A 27,954-nucleotide genomic window follows, 5' to 3' on the forward strand; every position below is an offset into this window, starting at 1 on the left:
GCCTGTATTTATATAGCATCTTTTAGAGTTCTACAATGCCCGAAGGCGCTTTACAACACCACCAGTCATTCACCCATTCACACACTGGTGGTTATGAGTTACATTATAGCCACAGCTGCCATGGGACGCACTGAAAGAGGAGAGGTTGCTGTAAACTGGCACCACCAGACCCTCCGACCACCACCAGCAGCCAAAGCCAGTGAAGTGTTCTGCCCAAGGACACAATGACTGCAATAAACTGAGCTGGGCACCTAGTGTTCTGCCACTATATAATGTGTGCATGGTATGTAAACGCTGTGTCATTAGAGGAGTATTTTACATTTTAATGCTAATATCAGACGGTGATGAATGTAGGTCAATAATACCTGACATTGCTAATAGAATCGGTATATATCGATTATGGGCCACAACAGCAGTGTTATGATGGTCAGAGGGACCGGTGGCACCAGCGTTCTGCAGTCTTGCTTCTGTCAGTGTGCCCCAGGGGAGCTGTGGCTAAAATGTAGCTCATCATCACCAGCTTGTGATCGTGTGTGTAAATGGGTGGATGACTGTGCTATACAAATACAGGCCATTCACCATAATACTGGATATCAGTATCGTCCAAATTTTTCAGAAAGGTGCTATGTTAGATGTCAGCAAAACAGGCTCAGTATATAAAAATCATTACAGAAGCGCAAGCAGAGGGGTTGGCACATTAAAACAGTTGGTTACATTAAGTTTTACCATAATGATGTCTACTTGCAAAACGGCAAAGCTGAGGATGCATTTCAGTGTTTTTTCTCTTTTTGTTCAACCTATATTTTTGTTCACACTTCAACAATCAGGTCTTTCCCCTCAGATGTATTCATCCACATTTTTTTCCTGAGATAGCAGACGACACAAACAGCAGGAAAAAACAAACACACAAGGATATGTCACCGAACACATGACACCACACACCTAGAAGTAAACAAACACACATTCACACAGGCAGCAAGCCTTTGAGAGACACTATCTGTGCCAAAAGCTCAACAGACGGTGAAAGACAAGACAAAATGGAAGCAAGGGGCTAAAAAACAAGAAATGGGTGAAAAATAGAGTTTGGGTTTGACAGGAGAGATGGAGCCGATAGGTGGTGATCAGGGTTCCAACAAAAACTGACAAAAAGAGTCAAAGTGAAACTAAACTTGGTTTGATGGTTGGTAGTTTTCCACTGCAACATGTTTCTCTCATCTGGAAGACTTCCTCTGCTTTATACCAACTCGATGATTAAACTGACAATCTTGTGAAACTGAATAAAATTGATTTAAATGTTCCTGTAAGAAGAATTTGGTAACACAGAAACACTTTTGACAACATACAACATACATTTTTTAAAGAATTCATTTGTATAATGATGCAGAAAATAAATATTTAGTCAACAAAGAAATCTCCTAAATGCTTGTGTAACCAATGATAGAGGTCAAACATTTCCTATAGGTTTTCACCAAATTTGCACACATTTTAGATGCTATTCTGAGCGATTCTTCCATACAGATCTTCTGTGATGTTTTTGGGCTATCACTGGGTAACACAGATATTAAATTCCCTCCATAGATTTTCTTTTGACTTGAGGTCTAGAGACTGACTCCACTCCAAAACCTTGAAATGATTTTTACGTAGCCACTCCTTTGCTTCCCTAGTGGTGTGTTTGGGATTGTGGTCATGCTGGAAGATCCAGCCACATTTCATCTTCAATGCTCTCACTGATGGAAGGAAATTTTTTCATGATACATGGCCCCATTTATCCTTACACATGTATCAGTCATCTTGTACCATTTGCAGAAGAGCAGACCCAAAGCATAATGTTTCCAACACCACGTTTTACAGAAGGTATTGTGTTTTTGGGATGCAACTCAACATTCTTCCCTCTCTAATCACAGCGAGTGGTGTTTTTGCCTAGTTCTATTTCTGTCTCATTTGACCTCATGACATTCTCCCAATCCTCTTCTGTATGATCCAGATGGTATCTGGCAAATTCCTGGACAAAATCCTGGACTTGTGGGAAGGGGACCTGTTAAGTGCTGCAGGATTTGTTACAGTGGTCCCATCTCTCTTCAGGTCATTGACCAGTGTCCCTTGTGTAGTTCTGGGCTGTTTTCTTAACTTTCTCAAGATCACTTCTACTCCACAAGGTGAGATCTTGCATGGAGCCCCAAGTTGAGGGAGATATTCAGTAATCTTGTATTTATCCCATTCTTAATAATTCTTCCAACAGTTGACCTATTCGTACCAAGCTGCTTGCCATCTGAAGATTGACTCATCCCAGTCTTGTGTAGATGGAAAAACATTTCCCTGATTTCCTTAGACAGCTTGACCATGGTGGAGGTTAGAGTCTGACAGTTTGAAGGTGTGGACAGACTGGGCTGTTAGGTCCCTGTGGAAACAGTGCCAGAGCTTCGTTCACATTGACGGCATTAAGTCGGGTTCGTTCCCATTGAGAGTTGGACTCTACTAAAGCTGCCCTTTGTCAACAATTCTGTTCATATACAGTATTTTATGGATTTCTAGGTGCAGCCAAGGTGTTGAAGGGATCCATTTTGGTGATCTAAGGATCATGTCTCTGCTTTTTGCAGACGATGTGGTCCTGTTGGCTTCATCAGAACGTGATCTCCAACTTTCTCTGAAGAGGTTTGCAACCAAGTGTCAAACATCTCGGCAGGGTGTCCGGGCTCTCCCTTAGAGATAGGGTGAGAAGCTCGGTCATCCGTGAGAGGCTCAGAGTAGACACGCTGCTCCTCCACATTGAGAGGAGCCACCTGAGATGGCTTGGGCATCTGGATGGATGCCTCTTGGACACCTCCCTAGTGAAGTTTTTCAGGCATGTCCAACTGGCAAGAGACTTAAAGACCCAGGATAGGGACTGTCACACTTTCACATCTGGGTGAGCCCCAACTGGGCTCGGTTGGGTCAGTCCATCCATTTACAGAGTTCAGAGGTCAACAGAGTTCAGGCCATCGACATAAATAAAACTTAAATACATCTCACATGGCAAGACTGTCAAGAATAATGTGACATTCAGATAATAAGAACATTAAAATGTAAACTAGACAAGGTGAGAAAAGATGCTGTCCAAGAGTCAGATTGTTCAGGTAGATACGGCTGGTGTGAAAACAAAGTGGTTGTTGACAGCGACGATCAAAACAAGACAAAGCTGAAAACAAAAGAAGACAAGGAGATACTTTATAGGAGGAAGATTGAACATGGTGATAAGTGGTACCTTTAACTTGGAGCGAGCTCTTGGTGGACCACAAGTGGAGCTCAGCCAGGCAGAACGCCATCAGATGGAGCGTAACCTGAGTCTGCAGCCCTGGACAAGAGACAAGTGAAAGATGGAGAGTGTGTCAGGGCGGTCCCAACACCACCATAGATGAATATCTTGGAGATAACTAGTAGACAGGTATCTCAAGGGTCAAAAAGACAATAGATGAAATCAAGCCAATAGAGCAGTCTAGTGTGACTTCATAAAATCTTTTTATTTTTCTAATCATTTTAGTGATTATCCCTGAAAATCAAATTATCCTATTGCATTCGTGTATTTCCTATAATATCTCATTCTATAGAATAATGGCTCTATTGTGATATTAAAACTGAGCAAACACAAATGTACACATTATAAACAATGAGCTAGATAGTATTTGTGAAACTGTTGTAGTAGCTGGTCAGCAGGAGTGATGTATTTGTAGTTATATGCCTCAGAGCTTCATGGCAAACAAGTGCAACAAACTCTTCTGCAGCACTGTACATGTTACACGGGTGTTTCATGGCTACTCTGCAAGAGAAAAATGCCAAAGAATACAGATGCATTTGGATGACACTGAGATGAAGTCATGGGTGTGGATGCTTTGCACTGTCAATTACACTTCGCAGGTGAGAGATAGTCACAGACTTCAGCTCAGACAAAACAGGGAATATTAATCATGTTTATGTATATGTTTATTTATGTTGATTTATTTAGCAGACACTTTTATCCAAAGCGACTTACAATTTATACGCGACCCAATGTGTAAACCCCATCGTCTCTGTTCATGGTCCCACATCCACGTCTCCTTGTCTCTAAGGGATGCATGGGACTGCATCATCGGAGAGGTTAGGGCGGGCAGTAGAGGGCGACAACGTCCTTTGCTGCCCGCGGATAAACAGAGTAGGAAGTGACGCCACCATCAGCGTCAGCTCTAAGGAAGTTTGCAGCCACAAACAAAACCATCAGCAAGGTAAAGAGAAACCTTTCCTGTGTTGTAAAAAAGAACCAAAAATGGAATATAAATCCCTGTCTGGCCCCTTTTTATGGAGGACTTGCCTTATTCTGATTCTTGGCTGGGGTTGCCGTCAGTTACCTGTGTGTGCACCACTGACATATATATATGGACAATGGGTTTCCATAGACCCCAATAATAAGTTTTTGAGATAAAATGGGAGGTGGTCACCACCGCCATTTTGACCGTGTCACAGGTTCCATCAAGCCCAGACAATTCCACAAAAGGGAAGAGAGGTGGGGCTGAAGGTGGGGCTGTAAGGCTGGGATCAACTGACGACACCCGGTCGAACTGAAGCTAATGTAGCTACAAGCTAACCTGAAGCTAACGCAAAGCTAATGCAGAGGTGGGAGCTAAGCTAACAGAGGTAGCAACCTAGCTACAACCGGAGATAACTGTGCACAACACCAGAGCTTCTGAGTCACAGATACGCCGGGCTGACTGCTGAGTAAAACCAGGTGGAACACAGAGGTCTCCCGAGAGCTCCACAAGCCGGCAGCCGCACAGCAGACAAGCGCCGAGCTTCCGGGAGGGGACCATAGTCGGAACCCAGCTCCACCAACATGTTAAATTTCAACCCATTTTCTAAAATGCAGCACTATGTTAAATGCACTGGGTTTTACCCTATTACATTTAAATTTCATGGTTAAACAGTACATGTTAAAATCTAAGCACAGCTAGTGCAAGAGCAGCAGTGACCTAAAATACATAAATATAATTTTACTTACTGAAAAAAATGAAGTGGAGACTCCTTGGACGCTCTATTAGTGCAATTAATGCCACAGCAAGTCATTTTGTCCAACAATTGCACAAAAAATATCCAAAAAAGAATACACAAACGCTATAACTGATGGTCTAAGTTGAGAGACTAAAAATGGCGCAACAGTTTTCAGGCGAGGCCGAGGCTCAGGCTGAGGCCTTTCCCCGGAGCTAGCTCTGCAGTCATGTGGGTCTGATGCTCATTAATTAGTCAGAATTTTAGGCTTTTAATACACTTAAACAGAAAAGTGACAAAAAATTCACCCCCCTCAGAGTTGTCATGAGTATAAACTATATCTATTAAAACGGAAACATGTTTTGAACCAGGCTGTAAACATGTTTATTTCTGCTGTGAAATTGGTATTTTTAACATGGGAGTCAAAGAGGATTTGCTCACTTCTGACACCAGCCCCCAGCGGATGAGGGTGGAACTGCAATTTTTTTCATTTCCACATTGGCCTCACTTTCAGAACCGAATTGTGGGGGCTTGGTGTGCACGCAGACAATGCACAGAGGCCTGGGTGGAGGGTGGGCAGGGGGGTGAGGTTATTGTATCCTGTCGTTACACTGCTAAGGGGACTGCTTTAACATCAAAGGACAGAAGGGAAAACACAGGACTTCACTTTCAGACAGTGACCAGGAATTGCAACCTTGTCAGCTCTTTGCATCTTTTTCTCTGCTCTTCTGTCTCTGTCCCCTCGGGGAGAACACATATCAGTGGGTGTGTCTAACAGAAAGTGTCTTTTTGAAATATGGATTGGGTGTGTGACAGAGATACATTCTTAATGTTTCAAAATTAGCAACTTGTGACTGCAACCAAGTGACATTTAACGAAATTATGAAGTGTGTTTCTGTGTAAAGGTACAAATAATTAGTATCTTGTATCCTGCTGTAGACAGTTGTCTAAACAACCTCTGTCTTCTGTCTGGATTAACAGCAGGACTGATAAGCTTACCACTAGGCCAAGCACAGCCAAAATGAAAGTGTCTTAAAAGTCAACTTTACTCATACATTTAATACATTAACAATGGTCATTAGTGAAAGAATGCCTTGTAAATGGTTCTCTGGGGACAAAAAGCTCTGGTGCGCCTGTTTGAGGACGTAGAAGTCAGCCGGAGGACAAAGTGGCAGAAAACGGCAGGATTTGGAGTCTTATTTACTGATATCTGGACATCTTTCCTCGAATAGGCTAACAGCAACACAACTACCACTGACTCTGTTTGCTCTACAGTGTTGATATTTTATCTCAACAAATAACACAAACCTGAAGGAATTATGCTGTGTGGTGGAGTTGCTAATACTAACGGTTAGCTTCTACTGGTCGAGGCATTCTCTACTCTTTCCTGGACGCTATAGCTAACACCGAACAAAGGCTGTTCAGGAAGCTACAACTGGTAGGAAAGTTACACAACTTCATACAGAAACACATTTCAAAGTGGCAAAATAATTATTTTAAACAGAAGAAACTCACCACACATATGAGTAAATTAGTTCAAATTTTATGATTTATCCTTCGTCTCCTGGGACCCAGAGAAGAAAACTCTTAGATGAAAAAGCAGAAAGAATTTCAGACGTTTTCTCAGACATCTAAGGAATCTGAGTGCTCTCAGTGGTCACATCACTGCGAGAAGAGTGATGGGATAAATTACAAGGTTAAAGAGCTGCCACAGGGTGATTGACGCAAGGCCATCACAGACTGGTGTCAAACACATCAGCACACACACACACACACACACACACACACACACACACACACACACACACACACACACACACACACACACACACACACACACACACACACACACATACACACTCACACACACGTATCCCTACATGGCTCTAACTAGATCTGTCAACTTTCCCCTCCTGTTAACTTCTGTTTTTATTAGTGCTAACTTTACTTTAAATAATTTTCTCTCTTTTAAGTTTCTCCCATGTTTTCTGACAAACATCCTTTTTCAAATCACTTTATTACAAGTTAAACATTTTTAGGTTGGGCTTGTAACCGAGAGTAAAAGTCCACATTTCTCATTCTGAAGCGGCTGCAGGTTCTGTCATGTTTCACAGCAGATTCTCTGCAGCTAAAAGTCCTCAGGCACTCAGATCAGTCTGATTTCTTAAGTATTCTCACACTCCTGATATGTTAACACATGCACAACATGTGGATGGAAAGGCAGATATCCACTATTCTATCATTAGACACCCAGGGAAATGCATGTTCACATTTATGCATGCGTGCACACAGGCTCATATCTTTGAGGGGCAACATCTTGAGTTTTAACACCAAATATTTTATGTGACTTTGGCTACAGATCTAGTCATTATGTTTACGAAGAAAGTAATGCAGACTGGGCTGCACCATAGAGTAGAGGTGAGAACCCATTGGGTCAACATGCAGATGCAAGTCTCCAAGAGTCTATGATCTACTGGGATTCAAGCTGTCGTTAGTGATATTGCACACACTGATAGTGCAGTGATGATAATTTAGCTATTTTTGCTCAAAAGTCTTTCCAAAATTTTGGACTTAAAATAATGGGAAGCAACTTAATTATTTCAATAGTGTATTTGTGATGTCAAAGCAGGTGGCAGATTCCTGCATGAGCCAAGGAGCAAAGGCTTATTTCGCCACACCTGAAAATGTAAGCACAACTCCAATAAGCATATGCAGATGTGAACAACCAATGGTGCAACGACTGTCAGAAATTAGGATAAAAATATACTGAAGTCCTAGCCTAGTGAACTAGACCAAATTCTTGCTTTGCAAAGAATGGTCTAGGCACGCTCCATTGGAACCTCCGCAGCTCCTACCAGGACTCTGGCTAGCCAATCACAGCTCTCTAGAGGGGTTTCAAACACATAAAGAGCTGTGATTGGTCCATAATGGTGGGCCAATCATAGTGCTCTATCGGCTTAGTGAACAAATCACAGAGCTTTATCTGCTTTGTGGGCCAATCAGGGCACTCTATATGCCTGGTGGGTGGGATGATGCAACAGAGTGAAACAAGAGTATGTCATATTCATTGTCCAGTGGAATGCGGAGATCATTTGAAAGACAACGGTAGAACCCGCCCCACAACCGAGAGCCGTCAATGGAGCATGGCCAGACTAAATAATACATTTATTTAGTCTGGCTTGCCAGGCTAATGAAGTCCTGCAACTTTGATGGGATTTTGCACAACATTGCTGCAAAAGAGTAAATGTTCTCAAATGAAGAAAGGACAAATCTAGACTAAACAGCTGATGTTTGAAAACATGATATCAGAATAACAGTTCTCAGGCTACTTACAGTACCTCCTGTATGTGAAATAATAGCTTTTAAAATAATCTTCTTCCAGTTTAAACAAAATATGGCTAAAACACACATTTTAAAGAATAATAATCTGAGTGACAGATTGCAGCTAGAAATCCAACCCAACAAACACAGAACAGCATGCTTTGATGCATAGTTCCTTGTGTAGAATATATAGAATCACAGTTCTATTTTCTTTATAGACTGTCAAATATTCCGTTAGACCTCCCTGCTGGGTCTAGTATACCTTGTACCTTTTATGTGTCACAAATGGAGTCTATGAGGTTTAGTCTTGTTCATGTCAGCTTCTATTCTTCCTTGCTCCGCTTGTATGTCTTTCTTTAACTTGCGCTATTTCACTGGTTTTGTTGAAGACCTGAGGCAACGCAGAACTCGACCTGCTGCAAAGTCTAGCATCTATGGAGTAGGAGAGCTGTTAGAGCCTTGCGGCCACGCACAGACTCACACACACCCATGCGTGCACACATGCCACAGCTCACAAGCAAGTACAGAGTATCTTCTCAACTGTCCCATTATATGAAAGAGTGCTTGCTGGAGTAAAGAGAAGGGCAGGCAAAGTGGCGCCAAGCAAGAGGACGAAAACCTTTCATTCACCAAGTTATAGAGGAACCCACTGAGTCATCGGCAGAGGAAGAATAGATGCGACTGACAGGCAGAACAAAATGAAGTAAAAGTAATTCTATTCAGGAGAGATGACGGGTGCAGTCACCTTTGTATGCCAGTGCATATTTGTACGTCTCTGAGTTTTGCAGGACATGTCAATCAGTGAGAACATGAAGGCAGAGCGACATGACTGCTGGGAAATTTCTGTGTCAAGTGAGAATGTGTGTAAACTGGTGTGTGAGAAACCAGGGAATCACTGAAAGCAGTAATTTACTCCAAGAAGGCATGGTGAGGTGAGGAGTTGAAAAGTTCATCAGAGAAGTTGAGCATGAAAGACTTATTTTGCTCCCTAAGGGTGAAAAAAGAAACAGAAAACAGGAGGCGTTGGGTCTTTAATTATTGTGATGTAACTGGAGTGTTTTAAGTGTAAGGCTGAGTGAAGTCCTAAAGTACACACTAGACAAAACATCCTAGTGGGACGTAGTTATTGCTTCATCTTGGTTTCCAAATCATGCACTGAAAGCATGTCATTAGCCATGTTAGCATCCTGTTACAAGATCAGCTGATTGGGTATGGGATTTTGATGATAGGACAACATAGAGCAAAATTTTTGAATAAAATTATGAATATGATACCAGATAAAGGAAATTTTATTAATTACAAATGTGTTATTTTAAAAAAAATTAAATTATTTTCTGCTTTTCTCTTCTTATTAAAGCAGTCTCTAAAGCTTACCTTGCTGACATTAGCGAACAAATTAGTGTTGAAGAGGTGTGTAAACTCTTAAAACAGTATGACAGATAAAAGAAGTGGTTAACATAGTCTAGTGGTTAACAAGTTGTGCCTCAGTAATAGATTCATGAATCATTTCAAACTCAAGTTCAATTGGGGACAATGCTGCATTTAGATGTGGAAAGACTTTAAAAGTCTCATTCATTGAGAAGTTAATTAGTGCTGCCAAGAGTAGTCGATTACTCATAATTACATCAACTACCAAAATCACCACCAACAAATAATGATCAGTGTCATTGTTAATTGCTTTGTGTTTCTCTCAAAAATGTCACTGTAACTGTAACTGCAACTGCAACTGTATGCATTGCTTTTCAGCCTTTCTTCCCTTGACACATATGCACAGTGGGGTCCGCAGTGGCGTCACTGGAAATAAGAGGCGGCAACAGAGCTCAAATATTTGGGAACATTTTTAAAAAGAGAAGCATGTGCAATCGACCGACAGTGATGCTCAAGCCTAAGCCTAACCCTAACACACATCATGTGTTTGCTGTAGTGTTACAACCACTAATGTTTTATTAGATTTTATAACACTATGTTGCAGTGTTAAACTTTGTTGACGACCTTGTGACCAAGGCAATAACCAACATTTATGGTTTTGTTTACCTAAACCCAGGCCCTTGTTTTCCTCCTTTTCTATAAGTTTAAAAATTTATGAAAAGTTGTTAAATAAACTATTATCTTGAATGTCTTCATTTTTAGACAGCACATAACACCAAGATAACAATTCAAGTTGGAAGCTAATGATGGTTATGTTAGAATAGAAAGAAAGAAAACAATCTTTTATAGAGCACTTCTCAAGATAAAAATCATGAGGCGCTTCACAAAAACAAAAAAAAAATTATATAAAAAAGATAAAAACAATGTTTAAAATTACGGAAAAATTATAATTATTTGGATTAAAAAATGTAAGGAAAGTGAGAGAGAAAATGAATAGGAAAGAGGGAAATTAGTGCATCCTGGGAATCAATTTCCCTCTGGGATTAATAAAGTATTTTTGAATTGAACTAAATTGAATTGAAACTTGGAATAGGTAGAAAGAGCAGAATAAGGAGAGGGTGATGAAGGTCATGCAAAAGCCACCTTGAACAGCTGAGTTTTCAGCTGCTTTTTAAAGGAGACCACTGAGTCCACTGATCTCAGGCTCAGGGGAGAGAGTTCCAGAGTGTACTGCTGGTAGATTAAGCTACAATTTAAACATGATGCAACTGGTCGACTAATCACCAAAATAACTGGTGAATGGTCAACTACCAAAATAATCAATTGTGGCAGCCCTAAAATATTTAATACTTTTTCATTTTGAAACACGATCAGTCACTCTGAGTTGCATATGAAAGCTAAAGATGTACATTTCTTCAACACTTATCGCCCACATTAGCCCCAGAAAAGAAATGGATAAGAAAAAGTCTGGTCCAGAAAAAGCCACTCTCTTTCACGTCACAGAGAAATTAGCATTCGTGGCCTCGCCCACCTTGGCTTATGACCACAGAAGGCTGTATTGGTTTTGCAGCCAGGTGAGAACAGAGAGTGTCACGGCATGTCGAAGCTAACCATTAGCATTAGCAATTACATAACATGGAACACATTCGGGCTTGAAACGTTGCAATTTTTTTACCCGCGAAAGAGCGGAAGAGTCGTGTTGCTGTTAGCCAATCAGAGGCAAGAAGTTTGCATATCATTCAATATTGCCGTTTTCTAACCTCCACTCTTCCAACAAACTTCTACCACCTAAAAAAGAGCATGAGAGCTTTTCTTCATTAAAACAACTCACACGGCAATAATTCATTCACACCGAGTGAATGAGACCTTTAATAAATTACCTAAAAGTTTTTTTTTTACAGTGATGATATGACTTCTTTGTGTTTTTGAACAGTTTGGATTAATTAGCTGTTCTTTTTCAGTAAGAACAGTTTGTCAGCAGATTCAGCCCACTTTGTCTGGAACACACACACACACACACACACACACACACACAGTCGAGCATGGAGGAACATGGTGGACCCTTAAAGACTGGTACAAATGATGGAAACTTACATGACGTATACCTTATGGTTGAGCAGATAGTGAACCATAAATTACACGCTGAGCACTTATCTACCTTCTTTTCTTTGTTCATTCCCAAAATAAACTAAAAAAATTCTCAGTTCACTAGAAAAAGCTGATATCCACCAACTTCAACCTACTTCTACCAAGGCACCAGTCCAGAGTTTCTTTGTTGTCAAAACATGTCCTGAGGGGAGAATATTCCAGCGGGTTGGGTATGGGTCAACAGCTACTGTGGAAAGAAGTTTGACCCAAAATTTCCACACAGTTGTTAATGAGAACTAATAGCTGTAGGGGGTTCTTTATGAACAAAGACGTACTGGAATTATAGATGTTTTAGGTCAGTAAAAGATATAATTCTATGTCTCTGCCTCTGTAGTCAGAAAAGAAACTGAGAGAGAGAAAGACAAGTAGATCCTCTTCTAAGCAGAAGAGTAAACGTCATTAGCGGAGGTAATGGATGGAGGAAGGTGGGGAAAAGGTGGATAAATACCTTGGCTGGAGTAGCTGAGGTATTTACTCAATGCCTGGAGCAGAAATCCAAACACCAGACTAGTGATAACGACCATAGTGAAAAACGGGAAAAGTGTTTGAAGGGAAAGTGAAAATCAGGCCTTCATTGAAAGGAAATATGTCGAAAACAACAAACAACTTTAAGATTTTATGTGCAGATGTGCAGGTATGATTAAAACATCAATGGCTGTGTGTTGAGCTAATCTGTGCAACAGTTTCACTAAAACAGGAGTAATCACCCCTGCAGCAAAGCCTTGAGCCAGGAAACACAATACTTCCAAACTCAGGAGCACATCACATTTGAATTCTGACCCCGTCACACCAAAGGGGACCTGTGTCCCACTGACCGTGGTTTTGTTTATGTTGTTGGGGATTTTCTTCTTACAGAATGATTTGGTGGCCTGTTGTTTGCCCCTCACCTCCTGACAAACACATGTAGAAACACTAAACACACTGAGTCACACACAAACACAAATAGTGAAATACCACCATTAGTGTGCAGCAACATCAAAGAGAAGCAGCAAAAAGTCACAGCTTCTCTCTTTAAAATGTCCTATTTCTGCCTTCAAAGGTGCAGCTTTCTGCTCTAAGTGGCAACGGCTTCTAACTAATGTTTAATTTCAGAGTAATATGTGAACTTAGACATGAGCCAGCGACGCTTAGCCGGAAGCCCAGTTGTTACTACTTAAAACAACTTTCTAAGGCGTGAGCGGAAATCAGTTGTGAACACAACATGTGTGCAAATAGTTGAGGATTTGCACAACCAACACAAACAGACAGCAAATAATCATTCAGTCGGAGTTGTGTGTTTGACCAGATCATAAAGCCTAAACATCTACCCTTTGAGCTTCAACCACAGAGGAAATTACTCTCATGAAACCAGTGAAATTACTCATGAAATTACTCTCCAATGTTTTTTTATGTTGTTTATGTACAACAGAAAATGTATTATATTATTATGTATTATATTATGTATTATGTGTGTCATCTGTTTTTCAGAACTTTTTTTAAATACTGAAAAAGTTTCTCTTTTTTGTTACTTAAAACAATTATAAAAAAATTAAAGTTAAATAAAACAACTTGACAAAAACACTAACTGGTGGACTGAAGAAACAAAAGAAAGAAAATAATCTTTTATATAGTGCCTCTCAATCAGGGCCAGATTAACTCTTTGTTAATATAACATGTTGTTATTAAAGGGTCCCGTCATCAAGACCCAAGGATCACCATAATATGGTCACATACAGAATATTTTACTGTAATATGCAGTAAATATACTCAACACTTGAATGCCTGATGTCACGTAACCTACTCAGGGTAATCTTTGACCCACCTTGTGTTGACTGACCAATGAGGAGAGGGTCTTAACTTGAGGCCCTCTCTTCATTGGTCAGTCTTCATGAGACTGACTCTCAACCGCTCTCAACTGACGTTCAAAGTCATAGGCAGCGAAGCGTCTCTGTGCAGCGCAAAAGCCCGGGTGGACAGTTTGTTTAATATAGGGTGACCATATTTCCATTTCCAAACAAGAGGACAGGGGATCTGTGCCTATGATGCAAAACTATGGTAAGGTCACACAAACCACGTTGGGACCAACTTTTTTGTAAGAACTAAAATTAATATCAGATTCTGCCAATAAAAGGGCTCTAAAACAATTCATATGTAAATATTTTGCATATTTATTGCAAAATCTCATTTTTCTGCTTTAGTGCTGCAACAAGGTTTTATTAATAATAAATTATTATACATTTTGTTTTACTACAGCATCAGTGAGCTTCCTGTGCACAAATTATTAAGGATGCTTGTTTCAGCTGTGAGATTAGACGATAGGATCAATGAAAAAATAAGTTGTCACACACTCCATGGAAACTTTCAGAGAATCCACAAATAGTGGCTTTCAAATGGTTTTGTTACTTTTTGCAAGTTTAGAAAAGAAGCTGATGAGACAGCATGTCTGATACGTTAGTTCTTCAGCGACCATCGCTCTGCCGCTCTCTGTGCTCTCTGCTCAAAAGAGTCCATGAATGACGTAATATAGGTAGATGAATTTTTCCGGCTCCCCTGGATGTGTAGGATATCCAGCTCCCCCATAATTCTATCCCTGCTCTTGGATGAAAAACCGGACATTTTCATCAATACAAGAACACCCCCCACCCCCCACCCCCCCGGACAGACAGTGAAAATTGGACATGTCCAGGGAAAAGAAGACGTATGGTCCCCTAGTTTGATATAAAGCGGGAGATTACAGATACAGTATTTTGCTCGTGCCCTTGCTGCCCTGGGCCCTTTAGAGTTCGTGGACCCCTGGGCAATTTCCCAGTTGCCCATATGGTTAATCCGGCCTTGCTCTCAAGATAAAAATCATGAAGAGCTTCACAAAAACAAAAAATTTTAAATATAACAAAGAATACAAAATAAAAAAAAATTAAAATATGATTAAATTAGAAAGAAAGTGATTTAAAAAATATGAGGAAAGAGAAAGTAAAAAAATAAAGAGGTAATCATTGGATCCTGGATAATGGTAGAACTGACTGAATCAACCAAAGGTCACCCAAAAGCCTACCTGAACAGGTGAGTTTTATAGGAGACCACTGAGTCCACTGATCTCAGGCTCAGGGGGAGAGAGTTCCAGAGTTGGGGGCCACAGCAGCAAATGATCTGTCCCCTTTGGTCTTTAGCCTGGTGCTGCGCAGCCAGTAGGCTTTGGTCACTGCAGCCAGTAGACTTTGGTCACTGTAGTTTAGTGTTTCTATCTAAGGGATCTATGGTCTATGGGCAGAAATACAACATTATTTGTGATCAGGATAATTTCACTGAATTCTGAAAAAAAAAATGTAATTACTTTTGTTCTCCAAGGCATTAAAAAGATGCAACGTCAAAACAATGGTGTTTACATTTGTTTGTTGGTATGAAATAAATATAAATAAACAAAATCTTCTGGACAGCTATTTTCTTGATTTTCCCAATAAGGCTGGGTGATAAGAAAATAATTTCTATTATTTTTTTAGATCAGTCGATACCAACATAGCCAAAAACCTGGACTAACCAAAGCAAACAAGTAGAAGCCTCCTATTGGACAATTATTGCATGGGTGATTATCGTTCAGCTGGTAACAAGATATTTAACCCCAACTGGTGCAATTGGTTGCTTCTCATTTCTTAAACAACCATGTGGAAAGACACATCTGGTGGTCGTGGAAAAGATATTAGTCTGTTTAAAAAGGGCCAAATCATTGACATGCATCAAGCAGAGGAAACATCTAAGGAGATGCAGAAACAACGCGCTAATAAAAACTGATCTGATGTGTCCAGACGGACCTTGTTCCAGAGTGATGGTGCATCAGCGTGAGAAGAGCGGCAGATGAAGTTATGCACCCATCATGCCTAGTGCCTACTGTACAAGCCGGTGGGGGGCAGTGCTATGATCTGGGATTGCTGCAGTTGGTCAGGTCTAGGTTCATCAACAGGATGCGCTCCAAGAAAGATGTCAGCTGACTACCTGAATATACTGAATGACTAGGTTCAGAACCATTGGTAGATAAAAATAAATCCAGCAGAGAACCCATGTGCAATGCTTCATGATAGTTTTTCTACACCCACACGCAAGCACACACAACATCCATGAAGCTTTTTAAAACCTTACTGGTGTCTAGCTGAAGAAGACAAAGTCCTTTAAAGTTGTTGTCAGACATAAACTGTGAAGGAACCTGGCTAAATGAAAGGTCAGGATCAACGTCCCAAAGACCTCTCAGTGGTCTTATTTACCCGTCACACACTCACACACACGCTGTCTGTCACCTCCCAGACGAGGCTGTGACTTTTTGGACACCTCTTAGTGGGCAGGGCTTCCTTCCACCCATCTGTCTGTCTGACAGTTTGACATGGCACAGAGTGGTCACAAATCAATGGCACTCAAACCAAGCGCTGTTTTTTTTTTCTTTATGATGTGACCTCAAAGATATATGATGGTGTGTCACATTTTTGCTTTCTTCTTGCTATAGTTCCTTCTATGAAATCAACAATCAGCTTTTAATTTGTCTTACCTGGCAAGCTCTCATTTAGAGGTCAAATAAAAAAATGAATTTAGAATTAAATTAAATTTTTAAATATTTAAGGTCACAATGTTTTCCTTCACATATTCTTCTGCCTATTGTTTGAAATCAGACTCATTGCACTGACTTACAAGTAGAGGCCGACCGATATCCCCCTGTAACGGCATGAAGGTTCTCTGATTTGTGCCAAAGGTCACATTTGCCCAGCTGGGTCAAGCTGGATCAAACAGTACTTTGAATCCACAGATTAAACCCAAGGAGCCACGATGTCTGCTCAAGATCATAACACCAGTATCTGCTGTTCCATCCCAAGAAGGACACTTCAAGCCACAATGATAATAATTAAATAATAATTAATAAACACATTGATTTTATTACTGTTTAAATAATCATTACAACATGATCACTTGGTTCAGATATAAAGGTATTTTAATTACAAGAATTGGATTATTATGCTAGTTTGGGTATAATAATGTTTAATTATAATGATTATAAAGATGTGTTCAGCAAAGAAAACCTTCACCCTATTCAGCCAACACAGAGTTCAGATAAACAATAACTGCATCACATGTTTTTTGACGCATGAGCAAGCTTTCTTCCGGAGAGAGTGGGAGGGGTTCTGAGAGTTTGGTAAAAACTAACCATCACAGATTTCACGTCCAGTTCTGAACAAGACATCATCCTGAGGAGCCAGGGACGGCCGCCCTGACCTCTGCCTGCTGTTCTGTCACGCCGACAAGAATGGCTAAAGAACAAACGAAACTAACGAAAGACTCTCCCAGAGTAATTTGATTTCTGAAGTTAAGACGATAACGTGCATCTGTCAAAGGCTTCGTACAGCCGTGTACCCGGCTACCACTCTGGACCAGAGCATCGGACACTCGCGTCTTCTCTGCCAGCCCCGAGTGACATCTTGGATGAACCCATCCTTCCGGATCCACAAGAGGGTCAGCTGTTTGGGTGAGGTAGAACACGATAGATGAAGTTTGATGCTGTTTTCTCTCAAAATAACTCAGCTATCTGCAAAACATCATTTCACCCAGAACGCTTCCAAGCTCTCTGAAAGAAACCTTCTGAAAATTTCATTCACGCATCCAAAAACTCATCATTCTCATTTTTAGCTCCATTCAGTCACAGGTTTGCTTTTAAACAAGTTTAATATCAAAGCTGTTACAGATTGTCATTAAAATTGCCATCCATGAATTGTCATTTTTATTATTGTCGTTTCAAATTTTCAGTTTAAAAATTAATAGTAATAAAACTTCTTCATTTTTAAACTTGCCTCATTATTGAAACGAAACACAGAAAAGGGTTGCATTTTCAGTTTATCGAATAAAAAGAATCTTACTGAATCTTCTGTTTGATAAATAAACTTTTGCTATTAATTTAAGTATCTTAAATTAATTTTCACACCATTACACCCCTCTGTCTGCATAAAAGCAGTGTTGGAACATACTGTGGTGTAAGTCCCTTGTGAGCATGAGTTGAACAGTATTGTACTGCTGATAATTGTGTGTTGCTACAAAAATGGTGAAAAAAAGGCATTTAACAACGGAAGAGAGACAGGCCATCATAACAGTTAAAAATGTAGGTCTTTCCTACAAAGAAATTGCAAAGTGTAGCTAAAAAATAAGAAAAAGGTTACTACTGACACCGGGAGTCAAATCTGCCACATGCAAGTCCGTCACTCTAACTTCTGGACCATTGAGTTTGTTACAAAACAATATTCACCTAATACACATAGCCTGAGCTGGCCATTGCGTGCATCTTTGTAGACAGGACACATGGTTTATATCTTTCGTCCCAGATGCAGAAGTAATTTGTCAAAAGAATATCCAGGTTTCAGAACTGAGACCAGAACAGCTTCAGGAGGAGGTGAAATGCCTGATGATGTAATTGGGCTACTGGGATACAGGAGAAATCTTTACCAAATTGATGCTGAGGCAGGAAAATGCATGAATGCAGCCAAAAGTGGGATTGGGGGTATTTCTCATGAGGGAAGTACAATATCAAGTGGTAAAAAGCTTCCAAAAGTGCATTTTCCATGACATGGCCCCTTTAAGTAAAAGTAGAAAAACACAGACACGGCATGTCACTTTAGCTTTAGGCCCCAGAAAGTATCTTGCATCCTCCCTCCCCCTCCTGCCACACGCTCATGAGTGCACCTGTTACGGCTGCCAGCCTGGCCAGTGGGATGCAGGAGCCAGGATCACCCAGCCCTGGTGATCAAGCCTTACACCGCCCCTCCTCCTCCTCTCTTCCAGGCTGCTGAGGAGCACAGCTGATCTGAATCCTTCTGATGACCCACACCTGGGATAAAAAGGCTGTGCCTTCAGCAGTCTGGGAGGCTGCAGTGCAGGGGTACTGCTGTCCTCTAGGCCTCGTTTTGGTTTTAACCCCTTTGTTTTCAGCGCTTTGGGTTTCCTGACAGGGTTGCGGAAGGCGCTTTATAAATAAAGCTTTGATTGATTGATTGATTGATTGATTGATTTGATGAGTTTTAACTTTAATAGTTTTAACTCCGAGTGATCCACATGGATCTTTGTTTGTCGACTTGGTTGACTCTGTTTTAAGGTTAACATCGTAGTTTACCGACTTTGGGATTTTAAAACACTCGGTGTTTTCGTAGTGCATCGGTCTTAATATCAATTTGTGTTTTGAAAGCACCTTCTGTTTTGGTAAAACTTAACAAAGTTTTAACCAGGTGTTTTAATGTTGATAATTCGCCCTTTAAATTTTAACGTTTTAGTCTTGATTTTGTTTGTTTGGCATTATTTTAATAATGCTCTCCATCTTTTTGCTCTTGTTTTTAGAACCTTTTACAACAATTAAATACATTTTAACTCCACTGTCGCATTTCTTATGTTGCCCCCTCCTTCACATTTTAACACCTCCTGTCGGGGATGTAACAGCACCTTCTTTTTTTCACAGGGCTGGCAGGGCAGACCAACTACACTCAGGCCCTGTCCACACGTAGCCGGGGATCTGCCAAAACGTAGATATTTCTCTACGTTTTGGCCTGTCACCTACACGAAAACGGATCTTTTTAAAAACTCTGGCCAAAGTGAAGATATGCGTTTTCTCAGTTTTGGGTGTCTGCGTGTGGACAGACAAAACCGGAGTTTTAAGGTCCGCAACGTCACTTTCCGCGACAAAAAAATGCTGACATCACGTGTGCGACCTGTGTTTACACTAGCCGACAACATGGATGCCCTCAGAGCTGCGCTTGCTTTATCAATTGTCCAAGCACTTTTTGCTTGTTTGTTTTTGCAAGCGGAATTACTGCTCCTTGCGGAAGACCACAGACGAAGGACGAGGTTAAGAACGGGGGAAGTACTGCCGCCTACAGGTCTGGCATGTCCTTAACAACGTATTTATCCGGGTAGGTGTGGACAGAGTTTTTTTAAAACGAGGTGGTGTGGATGCAAGTTTTTGGAGAGGTGGATATTCGTTTAAAAAAAAAACCCGGCTACGTGTGGACTAGGCCTGAGATGAGCTGCACCAAGCTGTTTTGGGTTGAGCATTGCATTTGGAAAAACAGCTTGGCAAGGGATCTGGAAGTTTTGCTCCGTTTGTGGTTTTTCCCAGATTGTTGGGTGGCACTTTGATTTTGAAGTTAAAAAGGAACCAGAAAAGTTAAAACTTCCTCAATATTTACCATAAAACACCTCTCTGTGTTAGCTAGCATACTAAAGTGTTTTTGTTGGTTATAGCTGCCAAACTTGAGGAATTAAAGCAGAAAAGAAGCCAACGACAAATCCAAAATGTATACCTGAGCATTTGGGAACAATCGTTCCGCTTTCCTTCTGGAGAAGCTTGGCTTTTAAAAAATAACTCCAAAAACATATTTTTCAGTAATTTCTATCATACCTTTACTTCTTATGTTCTTACGTTTTATGTGAGCTGCAGGAAAAACACAGTTTTATGTAGGATGTATTCATAATTTTTACAACATTTTTCATCATCACAAAGTGGGAAAAATAATAACAAATGAATAAATAAAATACACACATTAACACTATAAGACAAAACTAGGCCAAAATGTGCTCTACTGTAGCAGTTATAAAGTTGTGAGAGTACCATTCATAATGTAAATTCAAGAGGTGCATAAAGAGGAGTCAAAAACAAAATATGGAGGTCAAGCGATATCAGATTTCAAAGATGTGACATGATTTTAAAAAGGTCACCAGGAACAGTCGGTGTCAGAGCCTCTCAAGAAGTACTTTATGTTTGTAAAGTAAAAGGCGTCTTTAATCCAATGAAAATGGGTAGGCTGATGGGGATACTTCTAGTGCATTATGACTCTTCTGGCCAACAATGTAAGAAAAGCTACCAGTTCAACTAAATGGGATGGCAAAAAGCAATTTGCAGGTAAAATACCAAAACAAAATGGTAAATAGTAAATGGCCTGTGTTTGATATAATGCCGTCTAGGGTTCTGGCACCCCCCAAGGCACTTTAAAACACAATCAGTCATTCAAACATTCACACCCTGGTGGTGATGAGCTGCATTGTAGCCACAGCTGCCCTGGGGCACAATGACAGAGGTGAGTCTGCCGTACACAGGCAACACCGTGGATGACAGCAACACAGTGAGCGGGGTTCAAATCTGCAACCTTCCGATTACGGGGTGAGCACTTTACTCCTGTGCTACCATCGCCCCAAACAAAGCAGACAAAGAAGACTGTGAGACTCTCAGGCCCTGTCCACACGTAGCCGGGGATCTGCCAAAACGTAGATATTTTTCTACGTTTTGGCCTGTCATCCACACGAAAACGGAGTTTTTTCACACGAAAACGAATCTTTTTAAAAACTCCGGCCAAAGTGAAGATCTGCGTTTTCTCCGTTTTGGGTGTCTGCGTGTGGACAGACAAAACCGGAGTTTAAAGCTAAGCAACGTCACTTTCCGCGACAAAAAAATGCTGACATCACGTGTGCGACCTGTGTTTACACTAGCCGACAACATGGAAGCCCTCAGAGCTGCGCTCTGTCACTACCCGATCCATCAATTGTCCAAGCGCTTTCTGCTTGTTTGTTTTTGCAAGCGGAATTACTGCTCCTTGCGGAAGACCACAGGCGAAGGACGAGGTTAAGAACGGGGGAAGTACTGCCGCCTACAGGTCTGGCATGTCCTTAACAACGTATTTATCCGGGTACGTGTGGACAGAGTTTTTTTTTTAAAACGCGGTGGTGTGGATGCAAGTTTTTGGAGGGGCGGATATTCGTTTTTCAAAAACCCCGGCTACGTGTGGATTAGGCCTCAGGAATGAAATAGGTGAAAGTGAATAAAAAACTCCCAGAATGTAGACAGGGCAGTGCAGGTCAAAAACATATGAGTCAGGTTAGCTAGACCTAATGGTGCTTTCACATCTGGGTCGGCACGGACCCGCTCTGGTATGGTATATTGTAGGTAGCCTGTGAGTTTTCCGTGCTCCACCGTCCATTTTTTCAGACAACCTCTCCCAGCGGTCCACTTCGGGCTGAATTGACCCAACACACCCACTGCCGACTGATTGGCCGGCTGAAATCTGCGCCTACCTTTAGGGAGAGCATCCGATTGGCGGGTTGAATTAGTCAGCAGGTGCTTCCCGCATGCGCAATTTATTATCACTCTGGATGCTAGGGAATAATCATCTTCTCTGACTGCAGCTGAGAGCTGCTGCTCCAGCCACAGCAGCACAAGGACAGACTGCTGTGAGGAGCACACACAACAGTCTCAGGCCCATTGCCAATACTTGCACTTCTGCACTTGTGGAATCTCGGCCAAGGGTGCGAGTGCGTAGGGTGTCCTGATTGTAGAAGTTGATCACGACCCTTTCGCACCCTTGATCTTCACTCAAGTCCTCATTGATGCAGACTTGGGTGAAGGGTATTACCCACAATTCATTGCTGCGGGAAAAAACGCTCAAGTACCTTTTCTGAAAATATGTACTTTCAACTGAAAGTAGTTAATTTTAAGCTGATTAATCAATCCTCTGAATGTTTTGGACACAGCAGCAATTCATGTAAACTGAACTCAAATATTGTTTGGTTGTTTGTTTGAAAGTTGTTAAGGTTCTTTTAAAAAGTAGCACAACAACCAGCATCCTGGCATGCGTTGCGGTCGATGATGCAATGCTCTCTGTCCCAGTTCGCCAATTATTTGCACACTTGTGTACCACGCACTCACAGCCTTACACTTCCTCCAAGTGCACTTCACAGAAGACCGTAGGGCGCAGTGTGAGCATTGGGATTGGGCCTGAGTGTGAGAAAGAGCAGGAAGCAATATCAGATTTATATTTCCTGATACTCTGACACCTCACTTCTGATTGGCTAACAGCAATGCAACTCTACCACTGACTGTTTTCTCTGCAACATAGATGCTCCACATTTAACACAAGCCTGAAGGAGATCTGCTGCTGTGGAGTTGCTAATGCTAACGGTTAGCTTTTACAAGCCAAGAAGTGATCAACAACAGCCTTCCTCGTTGCGAGCCAAGACGGGTCAGTCCACGAAAGCTCATTTTAAATGTGACATAAAATTGACTGGCTTCTCTAGTCCAAGTGTTTCCCTGTCTATTTTCTACCAGCAGCTAATGCAGGAAATAGGGGTAGAAGTCAATTTTCACATTTAGCCTGCCTGTGATACTCAGAGTGACTGATCATATTTTAAAATTAAGGAAAAAAAACTGCTTCTTAGTGAACTTGACCTTTAACTACTGCTTATATTTAACACAAGTCAAACAGAAGCTCAAAATAAAGCAACCATGCAGATGTGATTGCACATGCAAACAAACACGTTTGGCTATTCTCCACCTGTCAGAGAGCCCAAACGTTCAGCCATGCATGAAAGCAGCCCTGCCCTGTTCAGTGCTCGTCCTCAGAGAACAGACATAATGAAACTAAATGGACACACAGAAAAAATTACTTTTTTAGCCTTGTTCGCTCTCAGGAAAGAAACCCCTTCTTCATTTTACTGCAGTACACTGTTTCACTCCTGTCAGCATCAACCTCTACAATACTGATCTCTGATCGGTGTTCGGGACAAAAGCAGAACCCTGCATCTACACGCTGGGTCACGTCTTGTCTTGCTAGACCTATATCCCGTTTCCACTAAGACTGACTGTTAGAAGTACCACAGGAGCCAGCGCTGGGCCTTATGTTAAACCCATTCGCCCTGCAGCGTAATCTGACATTAAGGGTACGAGTTCGTCTTTCACATCACAAGAGCATACAGCTTTGTCCCCATGTCTGTGATTCAAATGAAGTTCAAAGCATTTAGGCAAACAGAGTCAACTGTCAGGCCAGCTTACTTTGTTCAACTCATTGGGTTCTTCTTTTAGAGATGTACACATGGTCATTTCATTGCAGCCTAACAAACCCTCAAAAGATCAGCAGGTAAAACAAAACCCCATTAAATTGTCCCCTGAGAGAGCCAGAGCTGATAGATGTATTTATTTAACAGTTGTTATGGACAACACAAGCATTTAAATGCTATCTGAATCAAAAGTGACAAAATTTTCACCAATATTCTCTTTAACGTGTGACATGCTTCCCCCCTCCCTTTCTCTCCCATACATGCTCATAGGCCCAACATCGTCTGGTCGGCCCAATCCCGCGGGCTCACCGTTGGCACGGTAACGAGCACTATCCTGGCTAACATCTGCTGCTCGACCCGGGGGCACTCAGAATGGGCTTTAATCCCCAACACAGCCATGTTGTAGGGGAAAACATTCTTCCCTTTTAGACAGCGCAGATAAACAGACAAGCGGTGCTGCTGGTAACCTGCAGACAACCATTGTCTTGGAAGAACCCCAAATGCTGTCGTTTGCGTACCCCCCCCCCCCCCCACACACACACACACACACACACACATATCAACTGTGCCACAGCCCATTATGGCTGTGCAGAAGGGTGTGACCGCCAGCATCAGCAGAGAGTTGCCATCTCTGACCCAGTTGGATGGTTTTGGGTTTTGAAGTAATTGAAAGGTGCTATGAGCGGGCTGGCTGGAGCGGGTCAGGGGAACGTTGGTCAGCCAGCCCAGCTCTGCTAAAACAACGAGTTGCATTGATAAAAACATGGACGATGTTCCCCCCTCTCCTATGCAGGTTTGCTGCCACATTCACTGGCCGTGGATCCAGGGGACTGTTGCTGGTGCATATTTTGTGGTCATCCGTCAGTGGGTTTTGAGTGTGTTTGGTTGCTGTCACCAGCAGAGGAGAGGACAGAGACAGAGAGGATTCAGTTTGGATGGCAGCTGAATATCAACATGTGACAGTTTGCTGCCCTCTTGTGATCACAGTTTAGAAATGTTGTCATGAGAGTAAAACAACACCAGAAGACGCTTCAAGAATCATTCAAAGTCAAAACACGACTAGTGAACAATTCCTCTCCCCTCTGAAACAAATCAGGCCATGATCCTTCATATTAGTGGTCCAGATAAAGATCTTTGGCAGTGACGCACAGAAGAAATGAGGACGCAGCCCTGTCAATCAGCCCATCAGCTGCTATGAAATACGTATTTGTCTAAATATGGAGTTTGATCCCATCAAACCCATTTCACGGACCGTTTCCCTATGCAAACACCTCGGAAGGAAATGGAGGGAGTTGCAGGAAGACAGACACACACCTCTGAGGATGGCTCGGTGTGTGTGCTTCAGGAGATTTAATTGAATAGTTCTGCATCAGTGCCAAGAAGTTAGTTTGTTTGCAGAGGTCTGTTTTCTTTCTGACTGAGATATGTTTTCCTGTAACAGCGTGCCAGCATTTGGCTAGAAACAAAGTCATTCTCAGATTTCAGTGAAAAGTGTACGGGAACATGAAGGCAGACTGGAAACATTTGAATGCCTCAAGGCCATGTCCTAGAAGTGCCAAAGCCACACAAATAAGAAGAGCTGGAGGGAACTCAACCCATGAAAAATACACAGGTAAATATTGGAGAGGAAGAAGAATTGAGATGAATCGAGAGATTATTGGAGTAAGAACACTCACTGTTGTTTGCACTGACTTAAGCACTGATATTTTTGTCAAACAAAACAAAGAAAAGGTGTTGAAATCCTGTGTTTTAACATAGTTATCAAATGTCAGTGTGAGACTTTGAACTGACAGCCGTCCAGTCATAATCCAAGACCTTCAAGGCAAAGCTTCTGCTGTGGCAACAAGTGTTTCTGGAACGTCATCAGTAAAAATCCATCAGCGTCTCCTTCAAACGCCGTGAAAAGTGACATTCAGATTTATCTGCTTGACTATGGACACATACTGACGCCTAGTGCGTTACGACCGCTACTGCAAATAATTGCAAATGACAGCGCGGGGCCATGTGGGTTCATTTATTGCCTACATTAGAGCAGATAAAACAGGAACAACAATCATCTTCACCAGCTGATCTAAAGCTTTATCAGCTAATCTGTCTGGGAAATGACGCCAGGACACAGATATCCCACAAAGTCAATATATTCCCAGATAGTGACTAAATTAGCTCTGCATTTGTGAAGTTTTTGTATGAATAATATCTCCTGTCTCGTTTTCTCCACGACTGTGATTTAGCAACGCTGATAAGAGGGTGATCCTGCCGCTGTGGGTTTGCTGGTTATATCAGCCTCCAGTTCCCACTATAACAGGGTCACTCAGGTGCACTGTGCAGGGACAAGTGCAGGCGAAGAGTGAGAGGAGATAAAGTGGGACAGAGAGGAGAGGCGCTGTGAAGTGATAGAGGAACAAAGACAGGAGGTGAAGTGGACAAGAGAGGAGCTGCTGTTGCACACTTATCAGGACCTTTGCAGCTCAGAGCATGAAACAAAATCACTGAGCTTAAGGCATCTCTATTCTCCATAGTCCAACATCTTATTGTGGAGTTATATTTTCTGCCATCTTTCTTTGCTTCTGTGGGCATGACTTCAGGTTTTGCCTACTGGGTGACACAAAAAAAACCACCCACAATGCTGATTGTTTTCACAGCACTAGCAGAGGATCAGGCTGGCGTGCAAATCGGCATCAGATACTATCGTGTGTCCCGCCGCCATTTCAGGGTTTGTTCCGATTTCCTTTTTACAGACACAAAGTACAACTAATCCCCTCATGTCAAGCTGACTGTGGAGACTGTCAGAGAAGGAGAATAAACACAGAAGTCTGACATGGCAAACAGCAACAACAGATTCTTTCAAACGTACAAATTCACAGCTGCTTCCCTGTTACACAAAAACTAAAGAGGCTTCACATAAAACAACATTGTTAAACCAGATGACTTTTTTCTTTACTATTCAAATCTTAAATATTTTGTGTATTTAAAAGAGCAGCATGGTGACATGGTTGGTAGAACTGTTGACTCGCAGCAAGATGGTTGACGGTTTGAATCCCAGCTGCAGCCTTTCTGCATGGAGTTAGAATGTTCTCCCCATGCATGCGTGGGCTTTCCCTGGGTACTCCGGTTTCCTCCCACAGTCCAAATACATGCAGGTCAGGTCAGCTGGAGACTCAAAACTGTGCATGGTTGTGAGCAAGCATGACTAGTTTGTCTCTGTGTCCCTGTGATGGACTGGAGACCAGGGTGTCCTCTGCCTCTGCATGATTATTGCTGGAGATACACCAGCTCCCCACAACCCATGCAAATAGTGAACGAATAGTGCATATTTAAAAAAAATTGTTTGACTCATGACCTGCTCCAAACTTGAAAAATAAAACCACACAAATTTTGCATTTGATCAAAAGAAATTATAAGAAAAAAGTCTCCTTAAATGAAGCAGATCACAGAATATGTTTCATATTTTAACGTTTTCTTAATTCATGTCAGACACTTACAGCAGCAGTGTGCCACAGAAAGCTGTAAACACCTGTCTGTGTCATCAACACGGTTAAAAAACAAGTATTTGTCACACAGCAGGGATGAAAACTGACCTGGAGCTGGAAAAAAAGCAGTACCAGGTTGCAGCAGCTGCTTCCAACAGCCATAAATTTAGTCATCAACGAGATGACTAACAGATGATCACACATATGCACGCACACACACACAAAAACTATTTTGGGTTATTGTTTGTTTGAGTGCATTTACTTTAATAGACCACAGCAGGAAGATTAAAATAAATGAGTTGCTTTCAGAGGCAGTATAACCAATAACACCAACGTAAGATACACTAACATAATGTGAACACGATTTATTGGTCTTAACATGTTTATCCTGATTGTAAGGAAGCAATGTTGCAGGAAGAAACAAAATTTAGTAAAACAGCAACAAATTTAATGAGAAACTAACTTTAATTACCTAACTTAATATATCACCACTAAGTATTATTATCATCTTTTGCAATTATAAATAGCCTAAATGGCTCAGACAGAGACACACAAATAATTTTATGGAAATTTTGTATATTATCATTTTGTGTGATTTTTGCATCTTTTTCATTGTTTGTGTCCTTTTAATGAAGGAGAAAAGCCACGAGTTTAAAAATATTCCACCCTTCACAGCAGCAGCATGAGATGGGCCTGTTTGATTAACATTTTAAAGGTGGAAAAACTGTTCTTTACATCAGAAAGCTGTCATGGAAAGATCCTCCTCACACTAAGTATTAATCACTTCATTTTAAATGGAAACCCTGTAAAATTATTTTACGCTATATCACAAACTAACCAT

General features: G+C 41.4%; 1 protein-coding gene across 2 annotated transcripts in view; it reads right to left on the minus strand.

Annotated features, from left to right (window-relative positions):
* Positions 1–27,954, minus strand: part of wdpcp (WD repeat containing planar cell polarity effector) — a 106,611-nt gene that overhangs the window by 76,880 nt on the left and 1,777 nt on the right. For both annotated transcript variants that reach the window (XM_070542572.1, XM_070542573.1), the window contains exon 2: positions 3,242–3,331. In XM_070542572.1, the coding sequence (XP_070398673.1) occupies positions 3,242–3,302 (61 nt within the window). In that variant the 5' untranslated portion in view covers positions 3,303–3,331. The remainder of the gene's footprint in view (positions 1–3,241; positions 3,332–27,954) is intronic.

The sequence above is a fragment of the Nothobranchius furzeri genome, chromosome 12 (genome assembly GCF_043380555.1).
Source record: "Nothobranchius furzeri strain GRZ-AD chromosome 12, NfurGRZ-RIMD1, whole genome shotgun sequence".
Taxonomy (NCBI): domain Eukaryota; kingdom Metazoa; phylum Chordata; class Actinopteri; order Cyprinodontiformes; family Nothobranchiidae; genus Nothobranchius; species Nothobranchius furzeri.